This window comes from Dicentrarchus labrax, unplaced genomic scaffold (genome assembly GCF_905237075.1).
Source record: "Dicentrarchus labrax unplaced genomic scaffold, dlabrax2021, whole genome shotgun sequence".
NCBI lineage: Eukaryota > Metazoa > Chordata > Actinopteri > Moronidae > Dicentrarchus > Dicentrarchus labrax.
The window spans coordinates 20,623,359-20,645,818 of NW_026136712.1; the positions used below are offsets into that span (position 1 = coordinate 20,623,359).

At 42.8% G+C, this 22,460-nt stretch overlaps 2 protein-coding genes across 2 annotated transcripts in view; one reads left to right on the top strand and one right to left on the bottom strand.

Annotated features, from left to right (window-relative positions):
* Positions 1-13,927, top strand: part of srcap (Snf2-related CREBBP activator protein) — a 35,473-nt gene extending 21,546 nt beyond the window's left edge. Inside the window, exons 23-34 of the mRNA XM_051418698.1 lie at positions 442-771; positions 2,143-2,210; positions 2,288-2,320; positions 2,880-3,193; positions 3,276-3,478; positions 3,657-3,826; positions 3,952-4,148; positions 4,957-5,071; positions 5,714-5,839; positions 6,351-6,527; positions 6,687-6,770; positions 7,338-13,927. Coding sequence (XP_051274658.1) covers positions 442-771; positions 2,143-2,210; positions 2,288-2,320; positions 2,880-3,193; positions 3,276-3,478; positions 3,657-3,826; positions 3,952-4,148; positions 4,957-5,071; positions 5,714-5,839; positions 6,351-6,527; positions 6,687-6,770; positions 7,338-12,227 — 6,707 coding nt within the window. The 3' untranslated portion in view covers positions 12,228-13,927. The remainder of the gene's footprint in view (positions 1-441; positions 772-2,142; positions 2,211-2,287; positions 2,321-2,879; positions 3,194-3,275; positions 3,479-3,656; positions 3,827-3,951; positions 4,149-4,956; positions 5,072-5,713; positions 5,840-6,350; positions 6,528-6,686; positions 6,771-7,337) is intronic.
* Positions 13,928-14,044: 117 nt separating this feature from the next.
* stx4 (syntaxin 4) lies at positions 14,045-21,775 on the bottom strand. Its single transcript, XM_051418369.1, has 10 exons — positions 21,568-21,775; positions 21,145-21,249; positions 19,873-19,972; positions 19,592-19,666; positions 19,435-19,505; positions 18,010-18,118; positions 17,181-17,254; positions 16,089-16,226; positions 15,875-15,985; positions 14,045-15,486 (listed from the first exon to the last, which is right to left on the bottom strand). Exons 1-10 carry the CDS (start codon positions 21,595-21,597, stop codon positions 15,406-15,408), a joined length of 894 nt encoding a protein of 297 aa, XP_051274329.1. The 5' UTR covers positions 21,598-21,775; the 3' UTR covers positions 14,045-15,405.
* Between the last annotated feature and the right edge of the window lie 685 nt (positions 21,776-22,460).

The window sequence follows — 22,460 nt, forward strand, 5'->3', positions numbered from 1 at the left end:
TTTGTTTGAGACTTGACTGTTGGCAGTATAAGCTGAGCAGTGCAGTATTCAAAGCAGGTTTACCGGATGCAAAGCAGAACAGACTTTTCTGTGAGTGGAATTCTCAGAGAAGCCCAGTGGGAATCTTATCTACATAGACAGCCTATTAAGGATCATTGTTGTTGTCTGGTTGATAAATACATGTACAGCCATATTGTATGTGTAACGAATGCTTTCACTTTCTAAAAGATTAATTTTCTGTAATATCAAACAAAACTGTCATAAAGTCTCCCATAAATGAACCTTTTATATATTTATATGACTGTTTTATGAGCAAGTGCTGTCAAGAAAACCTACTGGAATTATCCTCTGATTACCTAAAAATCAATTAAATCATGTTTAAAATTGTCAGTGTTATCTGTTAGCCTTGTTTTTAACAGCTCATATGTTATGTCTCCTCAGTGACCCCCTCTATGGTGAGCAGTCCTGGCGTCGTGAAGATCGTTGTGCGTCAGACAGCAGGCAAGGAGGGCGGGCCTGTGCCCACACTGGCAGTGGCCCCTTCCCCTCGTGTTGCTCCTCAGGCATCCCCTTCCCCGCACCCTCACGCCAACACAACCCCTGTCAGAAACACTGCTCCACTGCAAATTGCCCAGCGCACGCCTGGCCCCGCTACTGCCCACTACACCATAGCTCCTCCCGGAAACCCTAGCTCAACCCCGAACCAGCCCCACCCCCCTCGCCCTGTCCTCAAAGTAGTGCAGCCTCCTCCATCAAGCACAGAGCAGCCAGGTGAGAGGACGAGCTTGAGCTATTAATCACTCTGAGCTATAATTCATAACGCTGTATGGCGAGCAGAACTGGGTCAGATTGTTATCGCAACTAATCTTTAGTATTTATTTTTTCTTTCCCACTCCCATTTTTTTTTTTTTTAATCTGCTTAATCTGGGTACCAGATGTGTGCAGTGTGTCATGTAATATGAAACATGCATGAAAGTTTAGACCAGAGGTTCTCAACCTGTGGTTTGGGGGGGCCCCAGGGGTCCTTGAGGGGGTTTCAGGGGGTCCCCAGAAACATGGGAAATATTTTAATTTCACTGTTATTTAATTTAGTAAAAGTTAGCCCACACTCTAATCCACAGTATAGACGGTTGTGGACTAAATATCAGACAGATGGGGGTCCCTGAGACTACATCTCACTAAATATGGGTCCGCTGCCTGATGTGTATCAATTTGGGGTGTACTTGACACCGAAAAAAGGTTGAGAACCACTGGTTTAGACAGGCACAGGAAAGTATCTGGAAGCCAGTTTAGTAGATTTATGTTTTAAGACATAAAAATACAAACGTGTCTGATATGGTTTTTCCACACAAAAGTTAAAATGACCCTTCTGGAGAAATGGTATCCAGGTTAACTGGGTTTCTAATCGGCTTTTTATATGTTCACATGAGCATGACAAAAGACCGCAGACAAGAAAAGTAACAACGGGAAGGATAATCGGAGGAGAGATAATTACATAGAGCGATGAGTCCTTTTATAATGACTCCATTGAAAGCCAGACTGAAACTGAAAAGTAGTCTCTGAGTCTACATAAGTCAGTCTTCACTGCTGAACATTTGTGCTTCACTTCACTTCAAAATAAAATCAGGACCACTTCAGCGTCTTCTTCCACTAATTCAGTTTAAATAAGTAAATCAGAAATACTTTAAGTAAGCAATGGTTACAACATGAGGTCCGGGATAGGAGAGAAATCTGATTACTGACCTGCTGCATGCATATGTGGACTAAACGTGTTCTTCGACTACCCACATTACCTTCTTTCTCTGAGTAATGTTGTGCATGTAAACACATTGTATGAATATGCATGCATTGTTTTAAACTGCTGGATACGACTTCACTTGTACTACTTCACTGTGAAGTCCGTTCTCAGTGTCTGTACACTTCAAATTCACATATTCAACCACAATTTGCTTCCAAATTAGTTGTGATGTTACAAAATCCTGCTCATAAAACAGCGTTTTGGTGTCAAACTCGGCCCGTTTATGATTCTGCACGGTTAATTTCAAACATCCAAGAGAAGCAACAATAAGCAAAACACATTTTTATGTTTGTTTTTGTTTCACGTTTGCCTTTGCTCTGCTTTCTCCTCTATCCTTCCCTCAGCTCCAGGTCAGGTGGCCTCCTCGTCCTCTGCGTCCAAGTCTCCAGCAGCACCGCGTGACAGCAGCAGCGCGCAACCGAAAAAAAAAAAAACCCCAAAAAAGCGGCCGCGCAGGGGGAAGAAACCCCCCCCCCCCCCCAAAAAAGGCCTCCTCCCCCCCCTCCCTCTCCTTTCTATGTGGTAAGCAAGTAGGGGTCGATATGGCAAAAATAATATTTTTTGGGATTTTGGCATAACCAGTCGCCACCTTTAAAATTGATTAAATTGTCTGAGCTGGACTTGGTCCACCAAACGTTTCCGAGGCCCAGTTTAAAAGTGAACAGAACTTGAAGAGCCCCTAAAAAAAGTCTCCTACCCTCCACCCAGAAAAGTGCCTCAAAATTGAAGTCCGGACCTTCCTTTCTCGCTCTCCTCGCTTCTAAATGTGGTAAGTTGTTGATGTGGGCTGATTTATGGATGGGGTTGGGCGTTATTTTTTGGAGTAATTTAAATACCGAGTAATGAAAATTTTTCACTTTCTAAAAAAAAAAAAGAAAATTATTTCCAAACGATATATATCGCCCACCTCTATAAGCAAGTTGCACCTCGTGACACCGATCACTGAGTTGTTAAATTAAATTATCTCATCCTACATTTGAGCAGCACAGAATCAGATATAAGATACAAAAAGCGCTGTGCTGTTTTAGCATCCTGTGCTCCAGCTCTTTACCCTGCTAATGTTTACCCTCTCACTCAACAGTCGTGGCTGGCAGATAGCCACAAACAGCAGCGTGACAGCCGACTGGACTTCATCATTCGAGTCAACGAGAGCCACTGTGGGGCAAAGCCCATGTATGGCCGGGAGGTTTTGGACTTCCTGACTTTTCTCCCTGGTCCCCGTCCCTCTCCGGCCGCCCTGAGCTCTCAGGGGGAGTGGAGCCGCTCGGGCCAAAGCAGCTGTCTGTACGCACAGTGGCAAAACAAATACGACTACTGGTTTCAGAGCCGCGCCGTGAGAGAGGCCATCCACAGCGTTGAGGACAGGCTGGAGCTGCTCCGTGAAGTTGTAGACAGGTAGATCAGCTGATTGTTTTCTTTTCTGGGAAGCTTTAACTAAGAGGAAAGATTTAACTGTTATTTGTTGTGCCCATTTTAGGTTTACATTTGCGATTCCCCCAGTGGAGGCTCCTCCAATCTCCATGCACTGCTGCCATCCTCCTCCCTCGCTGAGCCACAAGCAAGCAGCCTTCTCCTCCATGCTGTCAACTCAAGTCGCTCCATTAACTCGCAGTCTCCATCGTATCCAGTGTAACATGAGGACCCAGTTTCCAGACCTGAGGCTCATACAGTATGACTGTGGTAAGGTGTCTTGTTGATACAAAGAACCAAAAGATACCGTTGATATTCTTTAGCAGAATCCACAATAATATAAACTTTAACTGGTTTTATTGAGTTTATTATTCTCTACTACTACTGGTGATTCTGTTTGTTCTCCTAAATAGTTAATATTTTTTATTGTGTGTCCCCCTGTGTGCAGGTAAGCTGCAGACTCTCCACACATTGCTGCGAAAGCTGAAGACAGGAGGCCACAGAGTGTTGATCTTCACTCAGATGACGCGTATGTTAGATGTGCTGGAGCAGTTCCTCAACTACCACGGACACATCTACCTCCGTCTGGACGGCAGCACCCGCGTGGAGCAGAGACAGGTTCGTACTGATAGTGTTTAAGTGTTGCCTTTTCCCTGCATATACAGAAAGGAAAAATAAAGTTACGTAGCAGCCAGTCCGCTGTCTCTAATCCTTATTCTCTATCTTTTTTTCTTCCCCTTCAGGCCCTCATGGAGCGTTTCAATGCCGATCGGCGTATTTTCTGCTTCATTTTATCAACTCGCAGCGGGGGTGTAGGGGTGAACCTGACTGGGGCCGATACAGTAGTATTCTACGACAGCGACTGGAACCCCACCATGGACGCCCAGGCGCAGGACCGTTGCCACAGAATCGGCCAGACCAGAGACGTCCACATCTACAGGTAAAAAGCCTATTTACAAGAGCTACAAGTCTACATAAAATAGAAACCAGTGCTATTTATGTAGTTTCTGTATAAACAGCAGCTAGGGACCCCCCCCCGGGTCAAGAAAAGCAGTTAAATTACTTGACTTGACTTTACCTTGACTTAAAACAGGAAAGAGTATAAAAGATCTGTTTAAAATTCTTCTTCTTCACATGCAGTATGGTCTGTTTGAGGCTGCAGTTGCACTTTCATTTTGACCATAAACAAGCAGGAAGTATCTGGTGATCTTAACCAGACAGATTATTTGGTCAGTAGAAGGTACGGGGGTTTTACAGGCTACGTTTTTATGTTTCGATGTAGAGCTGCTCATGATTTGCATGGCGGTGCCAGGATGCCACAATTTACTGCTGAGTCTTCAGCAGATCTCATTTCAAGAAAACCATACTGGGAAGTCCCAAAAATTCCTGTTTTCTCATGGCAGACATGTTGATGCCCTTCCAGTAAAAGCACATGTGTTACTGATAACAACTGGTGGTAGTTGCACAATAGCTGAGCTACACCTAAATAGAAGCCAATATCAACTATATAAAAGTCTAAATGTCTGTGGAAAATGTTCTGATTGTGTCCTCACCATAGATAGATAACACAAATAGCAAAATAGCAGGTGAGGATTAAAGACTTTAGATGGGGGGGGGGTGATGATGGAAAAACAAGGAATGTGGGAATGAGATATCGGTGTTATTTTAGAGCCAAGGTGTTTAGTTCATTCAAAGAAATGTGATTTCAACAACATTAATGGTTTTTTTTTAATGTTCCTCTTCTTCAGGTTGATCAGCGAGCGCACAGTGGAGGAGAATATTTTAAAGAAAGCTAATCAGAAGAGGATGCTGGGAGATATGGCTATTGAAGGAGGAAACTTTACCACCGCCTTCTTCAAACAGGTAGCAGCCTAATTTATATATATTCTACCAACAATAGTCTTTATTTATCCTTCTACTCCATGTTATGGAAATAACATTGGTGGGTTCCCATAAATTATATAAATTCATACGCGACACCAGATTACAGCTATTTTATTACCATCATATAAACGTTAAAGATTAGATAAAGTATGTTAATTTGTCTCCAGTCTTTCTCTCTTCTTTCTAATCAAGTTTTTACGGCTGCCCTCACGCAACTGACACTCGTTCTGACTGTTTAATCATATGATGATGAATCATTTATCCAAACACAAACATGTTGTAGGCGTGTGCTTTGATGACTGAGATGTCTCATTGACTGCAGTCACCGGTTGCACATAAAAACATCTTTTTTTTTCATTGCAGCAACACAGACATCCCTCTTCGCCTCTTTTTAATTAAATTTGTTCAGATCTACTTTTGAAGTAATGCCACCTGTGCTATCTGAAGTATGCCGACATTACGTTTTCCAATTAATGCATTGAATTAATGACATCATTAGCATAACTGCTCTTTTTGAGCGTATTGTGGTGATAATGGAAGGACATTAAGCAAGTTCAAGTGCCTCTTTATTTTAGTTTTCCTGCACTGAATGTGTCTCATTTTCCAACTTTTGTTCCTCAGCAAACCATCCGAGAGTTGTTTGATATGAATGAGGGGGAGAAGAGAGAGGCGGCGGTGGAGCTATCGGTGCCCCAAGCTGAGGAGGAGGAAGCTGTCAACAAGCAGAGCACCACCATTCTGGAGCAGGTTAGATACACCACATGGCCCAAATACAGACATATACACGATGGGATGTATCACCCAGCATTTGGTTATTATCTGGAGTAGACTCATTGCTCTGAGATGCACCACAGAGCGCCAAAGGAGGTCATTAAACTGGCCCTTGCGTGCAATATTCGTCATTAATACTGCAGTTATACTGTAGATTCTATTTTTTCAAACTGTTACATGTCTTATTGTCTATATTATTGTTATATACTCCAGTATAATGCACATATTTTCTTATAACTCTTTGTTTAGCAATTGAGCAACTGTATCCATCAGGATCGATAAAGTATTTTTGATTCTGATCAAAACCAAACACATTTCTTTTGCAGCACAGGACAAAGTTGAAAAATCTGTCTTTCAGATTCAACAAGTAGTAGAACAAGTAGATATATATCCAAATTTAGTGTAACTGTTGTATTTTGTGGGGTACAGTCTAATCAGAATGGTGTAAAATAACAATAACCTGATCATCTTGAAATGATTCTTGCAGGCCCTGTGTCGTGCCGAGGACGAGGAGGACATAGTGGCAGCCTCTCAGGCCAAAGCAGAGCAGGTGGCAGAACTGGCAGAGTTCAACGAGAACATACCGCTGGACGACGGAGGGGAACAAGAGGAAGTGGAGGAGCTCTCCAAGGCCGAGCAGGAAATAGCTGCTCTGGTGGAGCAGGTGAATAATCACGCAGTTCTGTATTATTACTGGTTATTCATTATCCATAGAGGTAATGATCTGTACAGTGTTGTTGCTTTTACTGCCAGTTGTGAGTGAGGATTGGCGGGGGGGGGGACTGTGCACAGTTAACTCACCATATTCTCTGCCTGTCCCTAGCTCACTCCCATTGAACGCTACGCCATGAACTTCCTGGAAGCCTCCTTAGAAGATGTATGCAAAGAAGAGTTGAAGCAGGCTGAGGTAACACAACATCTTCACCTTTTTGTTTCTTTGTTTGTTTTAATTTAAATAACAGAGTCTGTGTCATCAGCTTTGCTTTCTAAAAGTTTGATTTAATAAATTCAACTTTGACTTTAGACTCAGCTTTCCTCAACCCAAAGGTACAGGGGTGTAAAAAGTAAGAGAAACACATTTACTATACTGGCTTCCTAAAGTTAATACTATAGCTGAAACTAGTGATGATCGCCATTATTAGGTGATCATTTTTCAAATAGAAATTGATCAATTATTCTATAAAAATAGCTCAAGGTGATCGAATCTGCAAATCTTCATGTGAGAAACTATAATCACAAATATTTAGCATTTTCTTCTTGATATTGACCTGAATTCAGTTATAAAAAAATGTTGGGGATAAAACATTAATTGACTCATGTATTTCAGAACTACTAAATACTGATTTGGTGACAATCATTATTTTGGTCTTGACTGAAGTGGGGGCCATGACAGTCAAGTTGAATAAATAGAAAAAAAAGACCCTCACAACAATGACTGAAGTATTAAATGGATATTGTTTGTTTGTCTGTTTAGGAGCAAGTGGAGGCTGCCAGGAAGGGCCTGGACCAGGCCAAGGAGGAGGGCCTAAAGCTCCACGCTTCATTCGATGAGGACGACGATGACTTTTTGTCACCACCAGCCTCCGTGGAGCCTGCTCAGCCAGCCCCGGCCCGCCGTGGCCGTAAACCCAAGGACAAGGACAGGGATAAGGATAAGGACAAGGACAAGATCGTCACCTCTACAAGGACTAGTGGTCGGCTACGTGGGGCCTCACCTGAAACTGAGCCTGAGCCTACGACCCCTAAAGAAGTGCCTGAAAGACCTCGCTTTAGTCTGAGAGGCCGAGGAGCTGCCAAAGACACCGGTACTGTGTCTACCACCCCATGCCGCACAGACCATCACAAAACCTCCTCATTAACCAGGCAAGATTCCTCCAAATCTTCAAAAGCCTCATCTCCTGCCAGAGATCACCAGACCACCAAAACCAGGACTTTACCAAACCGCTCCCACCCGAGTCCAGTGCCTTCCCCTCCTACAGCCTCTCCACCTGGAGGGAAACAACAGTGCGTTGTGGAGACTGACGGCAAGAACTCCAAAGCAGGCAGAGAGGAGAAAGAGGGGGAGAATGAGAGGAGGATGTCTGAGTCATCACTAGAATCCAGCTGCCCGGTGGACCATCAAGCAAAAGATGATGACGACAGCAAAGACCACAGCGCCATGTCTCCCCCCTCCACCAGCTCCCGATCGCCTCGCAAGCGACAGTCAGCAGATGGTGAAGTCCGGCGGGGCCTGGTTGAAGACTCTCCGTCTGCCAAAGTCCTGCGGAAGCTTCCCGGGAGACTCGTCACGGTGGTGGAAGAGAAAGAGCCGAGAAGGAGGCGGCGGCGAGGAAGCGGCACTGGAGGTGGAGCTTCTTCAGAGGAGGCAACTGTGGAGGAGAATGCCGCCGGATTCGTCGACGAACCGAACAAAGACAACGCATCACCGACCCCTGACGGCAAAAGTAAAGGGGCCGTTACCAAATCTCCTCAGGACCAAGACTCTGTTCCTAGTCCGTCTGTGCACCCGCAGCCTGTCAGAGGTTATCCTCCTTATTCCCCACCCCATCTTTCTCCCGACATGCCCGTGCTGAGAAATCTTCCTGTACGGCGCCGGTTGGAAACTGAATCTCGCATGGCTGCTCAGCTGGGAGAGCAACAGCAGCATCTGGGTAGAGGAAGAGGAGGAAACCAGGCCAGAAAAACAGACATACCACCAGGCAAGGACGCCACTTCAACCTCTACAGAGTCCAGTGTGAATTCTCTTGCGACACCTTTGAAAAGAAAGAGGGGCCGGCCCCCTAAGACTTCTCCTAGGTTACCTGAGCCTGACAACACAGTAACCCCTTCTCCACAGCCCACCTCGCCAAGTGAGGAAGGGCACCCCCCTCTCTCCCCAAAACGTAAGCGGGGTCGTCCTCGCAAAGACTCCACAACCTTTCTAGAAACTGTGAGTGAAGGACAGAACTCTAAAAACGAGACCACCACTACTGGTGTTTCTGGTGTATTGAAAACTGATACTATCACAGAGCCAACAGTCCCACCTCCCCGTGAGTTGGAGACCCCCATTGCTGCTGCTGTCACTACAAGTCAGGCCTCCGTGTCTACCAAAGCTGAGGAAACAGACATTAAGACTGAGGTTTCAACCTCAGTTTCAGCCCCTGCTTCAATTCCACCTCAAACCTCCACAACATCCACAGATCAAACTTCCACACCCGTCTCGGCTTCAGTCCAAGCAGCCGCTGCACCTGCACCCCAGCAGACCGCAGCCCTTCCTGTCGCTGCCTCCACATCAGCCTCAGCCCACTTCATTAGTTCAGCTCCAGCTACAGTTCAAAGCCTAGACACAGCATCAACCCAGGTTTCCTCTTCATCCTCTGTTGCACTTTCCACGCCTGCCCCCATCCCAGTCACTGCTACCCCGACTACCACAACCCCACTGACACCTGCCAGCACCATCACATCAACTCTTCCAGCGGCAAGATCAACACTTGTGGTTTCCACAGCTTCTACAGCTCCCGTAGAGCCAAAACCTTCAGTTTCTGTAAATGTGAAAACAACAGGACCAGACACTGCCAAAACCACCACAGTTGCCACATCAGCTGCTACCACTCCATCCACTGCTTTGTCTTCTCCTACGGATGTTCCAGCATCAGTCCCTGCCACAACGGCAACAGCTTCTAATGTAAAATCACTAACAGTAAGCGTTACACCAGCACTCACCACCACCACAGTGAACCCAGTCCCAACTGGAACTACTGCTGTAAAGAACTTGCCCCTTTCGTCTACAACATCTACCCCAGCTACTGTAATGTCCGCCCCAGCTGCCACCCAGAATGTTTCAGCTACAGCTACTAGCTCAGCTACAGCTTCAAAACCAACCTCAACGCCTAGCCCCACTGCAGCAACAACAGCAACAACAGTAACAACCGTACAAGCGAGTCCCTCAAACTCAAGTCCAAGCACAGTTGCCACTACAAGTCCAACTGTGTCTGACGGCGCTTCTACAACACCAACAACAGTCTCATCATCTGCTGCAAATACATCTTCTCCAGCCCAAACAAGGACTAATGTGACAACTACCAAAGTCGCAACCAAACCAGTCTCAACCTCACCACCACCACCAACGGTTCAAGTGGCCACACAGGCACCGGTAACAACTGTTTCGGTGGCTGAATCCTCAGAAAAACCTCCTGCTGCACCTTCCCCAATCACTTCTTCCCCAACTACAACATCCGCCAGTGTTTCTACCACAGCCGAGGCAAAGACGGTTACAGTAACTACATCACCTGCAACAGAGGGAGTCCAAGTAACAACCCCTTTAGTAGAAGCATCCCCTTCCAAAGAACATACAACTACCCCTTCCACAACTGCAGAAAACACTGTCAAGACCCCACCCCAAATAACGACTTCCACAGCTGCTACACCAGCTCCACTACCAACCGTCACCACAACTACATCCCCTGAAAAGTCCTTTACAGTTGCGACCACAAACGTCGTCCCAACTACACATGTATCCACTCCCATAGTCACCCCTGTGTCAGTAGCAACAACCACAGCTGCCACAGTTCCTCCTGTGTCCACCACACAAACCTCTGCAGTCATTTCCTTGCCAGTAGAAAGCTCTTCGTCCACAGACGTTTCCCCAGAGGTGTCCACACCAGCCCAGACAGAGGCCCTGCCCCAGATACCCACACCTGCTGCTTCTAGTGTTTCATCAGAGAAGCAATCTTTAGAGCCAACGCAGAAAGCCCCTAAAAGTGACCCGGACAGGGTGACAGAAATGGAGGAGGGAGCTGTAGAGACTGAGGCGAGGACTAGAAAGGAGGATGACGACAAACAGCCAGACCTCTGTAAGCCTCAGCCGAAAAGGAGAAAGGTGGAGAGTTCCTCGGAGACCAAAGACTTGGAGTCAGGAAGGGAGGGAACGGACGGAGAAACACCGTCTGCAACTGATCATCAGGAAGAAGACCCTAAGCAACAAGCAGAGGAGCAACTTACTGAAGATCAGAGAACTCCATGCCAGAAAAGATCTCTTAGTCGCCAGAGTAGCCAGGAGTCCACCCGCTCCTCTTCGCCGTCATCTGGGTGCTCGACATCAACCCTCACTCGTCACGCTCACCACAAGAGGACTTACGAAAACAGACATCCTACCAAGAAGAGGCGAATGGACGTCACCTCAGAAACAGGGGAGGAGGAGAAAATGGAAGAGGACGGGGAGAACAAAGAGGAAGGCAGCAACAAGGAGCTGGCCAATGCTCCCTCTCGGAGAGGGCGCTCCAGGTCGTCTTCCTCCTCCTCCTCGGATTCTGACAGCGGGAGCAGGAAGGAGCACCGGCTGACTCGCTCAGCCAAACACAGGCTACAAGATCAAGAGAGGGAAAAGGGCAACAGCCGACAAGGAAAGAAACCTGCACACAGCTCTGACAGAAACGCATCAAACAACACCAACGCGTCCACAGGTGGAGAGTCTGGCAGTGATACGTCTTCTGTTAGGATCACCAGGAAGTCTGCAGGATCGCAGCCTTCACAAGACAACAAAGCTCAAACAAACAGCGCGCCCTCATTGCCTCCTGAGCCCGAGGTTCTGGGGAAGAGGTGCTCGGCACTCAACGCAGCAGCCAAACTCCTTGCGATGAAAGGCAGGGTGGACACGCCTGGCCACACCACTCGGAGAGACTCGGCGGCCAAGGCCGCCGGGACTTCCCCCGCCTCCTCTTCTGACAAGAACCAAAAACCTAAAAGCAAAAGTGTACCAGCCTCCCCTCAGAGTAACTCTGTAAATCTAACTAATAATAAAAGCAGCAGCAGCAAACCCTCAACACCCAATCAGACGAGCCGCTCTGCTTCCCGCTCCACCAGACAGTGCCCTGGTTCTCTGGTTCCCCCCCTGGAGGTGGAGTACAAGAGGTCTAAAGCAGAGGAGAAGGACAGAGGGAGTAGGAAGTCATCAGGGGTGAAGGAAGGCGAGGCAGAGGCTCAGTCTTCATCCCGGGGCCACAGTGCGTGCAGCAGCATGAGCAGCGACGGCGAGGGCGACGGCGGCGGCCGCAGCAGCAGAAGCCGCAGCAGCAGCAACAGCAGCCAACGCACCCACAGCATCAGCTCTCAAAACACGGAGCACAGAGGATCCCGCGCCACTTCCTCCGGCAGCGAGCGCAGCTCCGAGCGGAGTAGAGACAAAAAAGAGAGGCAGCGACGGGAGAGTCGGCACGACAGCAGGAGGTCTCAAAAGATCTCGCAGGAGGTGACCAGCAGTTCGGGAACAGAGGGGACGCCGGACAGGGTGCTGCGGAGCGTCGCGGCGCTCGCAGCGGTGCAGGCCCGGTCACCGGCCGCAAGCACCCGCTCCTCTTCTGGTCAACATCGTCACAACAAGACATGATCGGAGTGCCAAAGGGGAAAAAAAAAACGGAAGTGAGAGTGTTGTCACGAGAGCAATGTCATGACCTCCAAGGTTGCTGCTTTGTCTGCACTCTTAATGAATGCAAGGGGAACTGAGTGCACAAGCCAGGGACCTCCCCTGCCTCTTGGGCCCTCTCCCTTTCCAATTGGAGCTGGTCCCCTCAACCAGCTCAGCCATTGTCAGCTGGGGGAAGGCTCAGGGACGCCGGACTGAGAGTATAAAAAATGTGGCGCCATCATGGTGCGTCGGTAACACAGATAGAAGATGGTACAGTGGTTTAAACTTCACCACTGGGACTTTGAAAGGGGGGGGACAAAAAGGTGCAAGAGGTAATAAAGGAAAAGTTGTTAGTTCACATTATGTACTGTAATCATTAAAGACTGGAACACTCAGATCTTATGTGTTAAGATGGGATTATACAGCACCCTCTTATTAGGGTTATAAATGAAAAGTCATTTGTGTGACATTAAAAACTTTTTGAGTGACCAGTTGTATTGTAAGTTGGAGGTTTTAGAAAGTTTGGTTTTGAAAAATTTCGTCAGCTGTCCTGACTATTGTTTCTTTGTAGTCAGTTGATAAGTTATGCATATTTTATTATTTCTTCCAGGGTATTAGGAAGAGGAACTGATCTGTCAATGTGATCTTTGCTGCACTATGCTGGAGCTTGTCTTTTGCTTGGGCCCCCTTTTTATTTTTCATGTCAATTTTTTTCTGTTCATTTTGGATTCAATTCATTTTTAAAAAGAAAATCCAGCCTCGCATTTCTCATTTGCACATCTGATAACGTGGCCCTCTGCTTTATTGAGTACATTGTGGTGTAGTAATAAGTTTTTACATCAACTTCGGTAAATTAACTGGTTCCCCCGGTACCTCACGATGTATCTCCACAGATTAATTCAAGTTGCAAATTGTCTTTGAAGACGTTATTTGCTCCTCACAGACCCGGAGCTCCTTTTTTTGTTTTTGTTTTTGTTTTTTTTCCCCCCTAATCTTCCCAACAGGCAGTTATTGTTACGGTCCACTTTGTCATGTATTTATATCGAAAAGGGCAAAAAGTTTAAGTGTTTATTGAAAATTTAAAGAGTGCCTCTCTGGCCAAAATGGGTTTGAACCTCTGATTGCCTTGTGAAGCACCTGAACGCCGGGGTGCTGAGCTTCACTCGTTATTTAAAACAAAAAACAAACAAAAAAAAAAGCCAAACAAAACAGGAAAAAATGAATAAAAATATAACCTTCCCCCTCCCTCCCTCCCCACCTCCTTCTTCCCACCCCCCCTCCCTCTCCCTCCCCAGGAAATGTTAAGAAAAGCACCCTGTGCATCAGTGCAACCAAATTTAATGTTTTATTTTTCACCTGGATTTTTGTCACCATTACTTCATTGCTCTTCGTTCATGTAAGAAAAAATAAAAAATTTAAAAAAATACTTGGACAAAAATATGTGAATAAAATTACTGGTACAGTTCCAGATGACTGTAAATTGTCAATTTACTTTTGGACTTAAGCTACTTTGAGCGAAGGTGATATTTCGGGGGCGGGGGGGGGGGTAGTTTATGGTGATGGTCTTATTTTCTTTGATTTGTCTCTTTCATTTGTTGCATTCCTTTTGATCCCTTGTAATTCCACATTGTTTTACTTGAAAAATTAAGACAATTACAGTTGAATAAAAAGACCAAAAATTAGTTTCCTTTATTTTTCTTCTTCCATTTGTGTTGAAATAAATGTCAGTTTTTTATTACGAATTTGTTTTAAAGATTCTAATGAACAAACAAAAAAAGCTCAAGACAAACACACAATAATAGAACGTGACAGTATTTTATTTTAAAAACAAATTAGATTAAAATGAGTGGTGCAAAAAAAATCGAACAGCTGTAATATCAAACAGTAGCAGAGGTCCTCCGTCGGCCTTTTCCAAAAGCAGACGAGGACCCGGACAGCGTCTAACAAACAGTTTTTGGTTCATTTTTCTTTACAGATTTGTCACATTGTGGCGGCGCAGCAGCTACTACTCGATTCCAGGATTTCCCTGCAGCATTAAAACTTTATTAAATTACTAAATCTAGCAAAAAAACAAAAACTGAGACGTTGCACAATGTGACAAACGGGTGAAGAAAAATTAAAAAGTAATGAGCGTGTATGTGTCAGACTAAAAGCTGGAACACTGCAGTGTGGATTCAAACATTTATATAAACAATAAAAACTCACTCCATCCCTTCTTGACAATGTTAGTGCACAACATCACGTTCTCGAGCTGTTCGTGTGGACATAAAAAGGAGAAAGGCACCATTTTTTGAAAGAAAACAATTTCATTTCACGTGTTGTTGCAGAACTTTTTCTCGTAGCAGCTTAAACAACACTGTTCAAATCATAAATACAAACTGGTAGGACAAATAAAAGTGGGCCTTTTTTTACTGCAGTGCAGAGACACTTGAAATACAAAAGGAGGAAGGGGGCAGGCGGAGCTTCACACCAAAAACAATATTTACAATTGTTACATGTAGACAGGTTTAACTTCTCAAGTTTAAAAGAAAAAAAAAATCTGCATAATAGTCTTAATCACCAGCAATAGAGGTTATGTACAATTATATTAGTCTATTTACTATATATGCCTATAAAAAGGAAGCCTCCAAATCGTCCAGAAACAACAACGTAAGAGTCAACGCACAGTTTTCCTGAGTACAGTAATGATCAGCGCCAGTGTTGGGTTTCAATACTGCATTGTGCTTTGCTCAAGGCCACTCATTTCCTCTTTTTAATATAGCAGGGGGGGCGGGGGCAGTGACGTAACAGTTCACAAAGGGTCCTGGTCTTTATGTTGTAGACCAGAATCTATCTGATAAAGGTTGGGGGGGGTTCCCATAAACCAGCAGCACTACCCTCTTGAGTGGAAGTGGAAATGGAGGCAAGATTGTAGTTGTTTGTGAGTTAAGACAACAGAGAGCACATCTCTTCTTTTAAAACAACAAATAGAGCCAGTTAGAAGAGACGTGTGTGTGTTAGAGGAAGACAAAATAATGCAGAGGGATGATATAACTGACTTAATTCATCCGTACATCCTGTGGGCTGAAGGTGTATATACATGAAAAACAATGGGGGGGTTCTCCAAAGCCAGAATGTGGTTTCTGGCAAACTAATTACAGCCAACTCACACTGCCTGCTGTTAGGTGCTGAAGGTGGAGACCAATGAGATGACTAGGATGAGAATTAAGATGGCCAAACAGATCGCGATCCAGATCTTTTTCTGCATTGGAAGAGACAAAACATAAATAAATAAAAAAATCAATTAAAAAAAACACACACAAATTAATCAGGTGCAAACCTTAAAGACACCAAAAAAGAAGCACAACTCTGTATCCTAATAGAGGATCGGCTGATCTACTCAGACGTATCGGTATCTGTGTACGTTATCGGATATGTCCTCATAAGAAAAGGTTTTTATGGTTAATAATGTGGGGAAGAAATGGCCTGTGGTAAATATTTAACTTAAATATTCTTTCATAGAGTTATTAGTTAAAGAAAGCAGCTTTCAGAGTACCTTTACATAATCATACTGGTGCAAAATCCACAGAAAAAAAAGGTCTATTTTCTATCTAATCTCTAAAACATGCAGTTCAGGCAGGAAGTTGTACCTTGCGAGCTTTCTGCTGATACGTGACGGCTTTCTCTGTGTTCTCCTTCGCTTTCTCCACGTAGTTTGTAGACAGTTTGATGTTGTTTTCGATCTGGTTAACCATTTCCCCCTGCAGGAGGCACAAACACAGTCAGACAGAACCGGGAGCTGCTGCAGCGATTAGTTGGTAACGGTTGAATTAATCAGACAGAAGTGTTCAAACTTTGCGTTACCTGAGCCTCCACCTCCATGGCGAGGTACTGGAACATGTCGTGCAGGTCTTTGATGCTCCTCTCCAACTTCAGGATCTCGTCGTGCCGGGACTCGATCTCGTTCAGGGCCTGCTTCGTGGCTTTAGCGTCGATCAGGATCTGTGTAGCGCAGGGCGGATGTGTGTGTTAGGTTCAATATGGACAACAAATCCAACATGAGGGTTCAGGGTTTCATCTAAGACCAGAGGTGGACGAACTACCAAGTAAACAAACTACAAGGAGTCTTAATTTAAACACTGAGGCCTCTAGATTGGCTGTTTTTACTGTTATTCTTAATGTCTGTAATGCAAATGAAAGGAGACACTACCGCTTTTGTCCACAGGGGGCGCCATAATCAACAAAACATCTAAGTTTGGTTAAAAAATACTCAATTACAAGTCTTAAGTGAGAGTTAAATGTACAGTAAATGACTGATAAATGCTCCTATCTTGTATTTTTCGGACATTTCTCTCACTTTTGCTGTTTTTTGTGCAATATTGGACACTTTTACCTCTTTGAGCCTCATTTAAAAGACCAAACTACAGCTGTTAAACCCTGAAAGACCCTTTCTGGAGCCGGTGTTTGGTTTGTCCGTTCTGGGCTACTGTACTCTTGCTACACACTGGACTTTGAAATTACCTTTGGACAAACTTTTTTTTAGTGGGAAACGTCTCTTTGGGGTAAATTAAACATTAATTTAATTGTTACCAAAACACTCAATGGAGCCAAGCAGGAGTACAAAGTAGGTTAAAGCACATTAAAAGCCAGCAGGAGTCTTCACACTATGAACTACTCAGACACTAACACCTCTAGGGGCTGCAGGTGACTTTCTTTGCCAATGCTTACCAAATCTGTAGTCCAGTTTGAGCAATTAGAGAAGCTACAACAGAACAAAGCTGTCATCATTTCATACGTATGCAGCTTAAAGTCAGAGCTGCTGCTGCTGCTGCCATACAGAGGTCGAGAGGAAACACCTGCAGCTGTCAACGTGCTTCGCTGCAGCAGGAGTTGTGGTTTCCGACAGTCACGTTGCTGCCGCGCCTCCTTTCATCTCCGCCCGCCGTTTGTACTCACGTTTTGGGTGAAAACATCCGTCTGCCCGCTCTCGAGCATCGTATCCAGCTCTTCGTCGGTCACATTGGTCCCAGCTAAAGAGAGAGAGACGCTTATGTTTAGAGAAAATGTTTCTGGAGAGACCCTGAAGCTTCAGTATGTGGTTCTCTCTGTAGTTAATTATTATTTATTATTATAAAATATTCATTTCTGATTTATCTGGAAACTATTCTCCATTGAACATTTAGGCTAGAATAATTTGCTTGTTTTTATATATTTATTTTAATTTACTATTCACTTTATGTTCTTTATTTATTTATTTTCTTTGCTGATCTGAATGTTTGTATATTATTATGTTCATAAAAACATTTATTAAATGTCCAAAACTCAGAAATACTCAATTTACCACAACAAAGAAAAGCAAATTCTCACATTTGACACCCTGGACAATCAAATGTTTTGGTATTTTTGCTTGAAAAATGATTTAAACTATCTGATTCATTGATTAATCTTTGCAGCTCTACAACCATTTAACTTCTAATTTCTCCTTGTTAAAGTTTTTGTGACTTGTGATACACACGGGTGACAATTTAAACCCTCCAGTGTCTGTTCACCCATCGATAATCAATCGATTCACATTCTTTTACTTTCCAATAATTAAATAAATTGGATGGACTCATGCCAACGTAAAGGAACATAGTGTGTACAGTAGAAACCGAGACCAAGAACGAGGACATGTGACAAATGTCATGAGACAAATGATGCAACCTGCAGTCCGCCACACCGAACGGCCGCAGCGAAGGTGGAAGCGATCAACCCACGAACCACGAACCCGCTTCCTGTTACTCACTGATTTTGAGTTGCCGCTGTATTCTCTCCACGTTGCGGTCTCTGTACTGGGCCTGGATGGTGTTACAGTAACCCATCAGCTCCACAAACTCCTTGGACAAGACGCCGTGCTGGAAAGGAGGAATCGTTTAAATTAAAACGGTGAAAATACAAAACTCTTACCATTAAAACCGGAGAGTCGCACTGATGTTACTCGTGTTAAATTCAGGTGTTTATGTCTTTTCTGGGATCTGCTGTCAGGCAATAAACAATAATCATCGCTATACGGCTGTAAATCTAAAAACACAAACACAAGTCTTTGTACTTCTTGTCAAACTATATCAGTTTACACTCACTTGTCAGTTTATAGAAGGTACAGACCTGCAATAAAAATCTACATTTATGACGTTTGTTTTAGAGTTATTGGTTCAACCGTATGATGATTATGATTTTTGGAGGATGTAGTAGTAGGACAGCGCTTGCTTGACAGTGGGCGTATGTATTGACACATTTATCAGTTTGATTCCTCTTTTTTAATGAATTTAACAGTTAGGTGGTGGCCTGCGTTTATGGGACACTTCCTCTAACCGAGGTTTACGGAGGTAATCTGAGTAAGAATACATTTTTTTCCAGGACAACAGAGATTATTTATGGAATATTTGGTTATTTTAATACATTTCCCAGATGTTTCCACGACTGGAAAACGAGCCTGGGTTTGTTGTGCAGTTGAATGTAATGCATTATACTCACAGGTGTTTCTGTTATTCAGCCTTTTCTCACTGATAGAAATGAGTTTAGGCTCAACAGCACCACAAACTGCAGCCTCAAACATGATAATACAGTTGAATCAACACCTCTTTAAAACAGTTAGACATTAATAAATGTAGAATTACCTCAGAACTGTATTCGTTTTTTAGTTTAGTGTAGCTAATAAAATAACAACTGGGTGTATATTGTGATTTAATACATACTTAATACATGACTCAAACTGTTTATAGATAAAATAACAAAATGGGAGTTTTTGGCTCAGCTAGCAAATTAAAGTACTTTATCACATTCCTGTAACACAACCCTCCTCATTGATCCTCCAAGCCTGGCCTCATACAACACAACCACACATATTAAAGTCTAACAATAAAACACGTGTCCCGACTGTGCTCACACCTTACAAGGGGTTTTCCAGAGCTTACTAAACTTCACTCAGGTGAGTGTGTGGAGAAGAAGCGATCAGCGTAAGAGAAAATCTAAAGTAAAAAGGTTTTTGACGTTTATATGACGACGTATTGTGAAAGAAACTCAGTGCTGTTTCTGTTTCACTTTACAGGAAGCACTGTTTCCCTGTCTGACCTTTTATTCTGATTATTAGTGGAATAAAAACAGCTTCATGCAGCAAGTTAACAAGACTTAAAACTCTGATTTTGTGGCATAAAAGCAAAAAATGACCAACCTGGGTCCGTTGCATCCGAATGCTGATGGTTACGTATTTTCCATCCTCCTCTCCCTTCTTTGATTCAATACCTGTGGAGAGATAATCAATTAGTGTAAACAAAACAAACACAAACAAAGAAAACAGCAGTGTTCACTTGTTATACATCACTCCTCACCCTTCAGTTTTTTTTGGATGTGACCCGCCAACGTTTTGATCTCCTCTCGAAGAGTCTGGAGCTCTTTCTTCATACCTAAAACCGAAGAGGAAAACCACATATTCAGCACAAAAACAGCCTTTGGGGATCCAGTAAAACACATAAAACACTGTTTATTATTGCTCCTTCAACAATAAAAGACTTTAATCTGACAAATATTTTCATCCTTTGTTGACTTTGTTCAGTTTCAAGCACTCGTCAGGCCTGTTTTGCACTTGATGTGTAAATCTGAACACACTTACTCTCCTCTGGCAGCGCCACGCCCAGAACAGTTTTCTGCTTGTTCTCAAGTTCAGACACTTTACTTCGGAGGTTGTGCAGACCCTCGTGGATTTCTTGCACCTGAGAATGGGAGAGAAGTTTCAGGTTTATCGGCAGAAACACGATTAACAGTTGAATTTATAATCGATTACTTAGATTATCAACAGGAAATGTTAATAAATGAATAATTAAACTCGTCTATAAAGCTTGTGAAAGGTTGTGAAATGGGAGGAATTTCTGCTTTTTCTCTGTTTTCCATCTTTGTTAATTGATTCTCTTCGGGTAGTGAACTCGCAATGGGCATTTTTAACTATTATTTACAGCTTGCAGACTAAACACTTAATTTATTAAACTTAAAAAAATAGGTTTGAAGTATCACAATGCTGCAAATAACTTATTTACTTATCTGTTAATCTGCAGATTATTTTCTCAATCAGGTGATGAACCATTACTGAAACCCAACGTGAGGTCTCCTGATTGATTGTTTTGTCCGACAAATAATCCAAAACCAACAGATATAAAATCTACTATCATAGAGAACTAAGAAAACTAGCAAATATTCACATTGGAACCAGTTAATTTGGGCGTTTTTGCTTTAATACTACGGCAATAACACTGAGTCCTTATTCATGAAAGCCCAGTTCAAGGACATCAGGATTAGCAGAGACTGAGGAGTTGACAAAACAACATTTTGATTTCTTCTTCTTAAAGCCACAAACATTTAAATCCCTCTTTGTCCTACACCTGTGTGGGTTAGAAATGTATGTGGAACTATAATCTGAGGCAAATACTTTAAGATAAGACCCAGTGAACTAGGTCAGTGGTTCACTGTAACAAACCTCAATATACACTGTCGGCCTTTTGTTAATTTCTGTGTAGTAAACTGAATGAAGCTGTTGTTTTTAAAGTTTAGATACTTTTAAACTCTCTACGTAACAGCTTCGTCCTGCATTAAAAATGTAGTTAAAACAACAAAAAGAGCCAAATAAAACACCCAAAATGTCAGAAAATCCACAATACGAACAGAAAAATGTGTAAAAACTTTATAAAAATATCATTAAAACTAATTTCTGATGCTCAAAATTCATCCAAATCGCTTATTTTACTCTAAATACTTTGATTGTTATGCACTGAATACAATATAAAACACCAGTTTCTTAAAGGAAAACCACTGATCTCGGTGATCTGCCATCTGTGCATCGATTACTACAAAATAAAACACAGAAATATAAATAAATATAAATAAACTCCACCTTTTTAAAGAAAGTTTCATTCTCCTTCTCCTCTTTGGGTGAGGTGGCTCCAGGTTTGATCATCAAGGCTGTGCGCTCCTCCTCCTCATCTGAAGCCTCGGCTTTCTGCAGCCACACCAATCAATAATCAATAATAAAAAGGAGTGATTAGAGAGATATAGATCCCCCCCCCCCCCCCACCCCCAGCTCCGGCCCTGACACATCCTTTAAGGCTCAAACGGAAGTTAGAAATAAAATGTCAGTTAAATTCACATTCACACGCACAAACAGATTAAAGATTCATCCGCGTGGATCCCGTGCGTGGCTCCCCGCCGCCAGGTGAAGGTGTCACACCTGGACGATGACGCGCGGGTCTAAACGTTAGCGTTGGTTAGCGCGCTGATGCTAACGCGTTAGCTGTCTCACTCTCTTTATTATACTCACGTTCCCGAGCTCTGCGGTTCGGTCCCGCATTGTTTCAGGCGTTCAGCGGCCGTTGGGGAGTCAGACACACGCAGAGACTCCGCGCAGGAGACGGTGAAGTTGTTCCCAGGCGGAGAAACTGAAAGTTTGAAGGTTTTAAAACTTTCGATTTAATGTCATTCAACTAGTTCTGCTTCTGCCTCTTCTTCGTCTTCTGGTTTGACTGCAGTAACGCGTCTTCTTCTGCTATTAATCCTCGGCTCGTTGGCGCCGCCGGTGGCAGAGGAGTGTAACTGCACCGGGGGAGTCAGAAAAAGTGATTTACAATATCTAACACAATAAAGAATATAAAATATAAAATATAGAAATATAGAATATAAAATATAGAATATAAAATATAAAATATAAAGTATAAAGTATAGAATATAAAATATAAAATATAGAATATAAAATATAAAATATAGAATATAAAATATAAAATATAAAATATAGAATATAAAATATAGAATATAAAATATAAAATATAGAATATAAAATATAAAATATAGAATATAGAATATAGAATATAAAATATAGAATATAGAATATAAAAATATAAAATATAGAATATAGAATATAAAATATAAAATATAAAATATAAAATATAGAATATAAAATATAAAATATAAAATATAGAATATAGAATATAGAATATAGAATATAAAATATAGAATATAGAATATAAAATATAAAATATAGAATATAGAATATAAAATATAGAATATAAAATATAAAATATAAAATATAAAGTATAGAATATAAAATATAAAATATAGAATATAAAATATAAAATATAAAATATAGAATATAAAATATAAAATATAGAATATAAAATATAAAATATAAAATATAGAATATAAAATATAGAATATAAA

What these genes read in the sequence shown, in the direction of transcription:
- stx4 (XM_051418369.1), bottom strand. Translation starts at nt 21,597, where the DNA reads ATGCGGGACCGAACCGCAGAGCTCGGGAAC. An exon ending in TTCGGATGCAACGGACCCAG is followed by an intron (nt 18,119 to 19,434) that starts GTTGGTCATTTT and finishes CCTCCTTTCCAG; the next exon opens with CACGGCGTCTTGTCCAAGGA. An exon ending in ATCAGCAGAAAGCTCGCAAG is followed by an intron (nt 15,487 to 15,874) that starts GTACAACTTCCT and finishes CTTCCAATGCAG; the next exon opens with AAAAAGATCTGGATCGCGAT.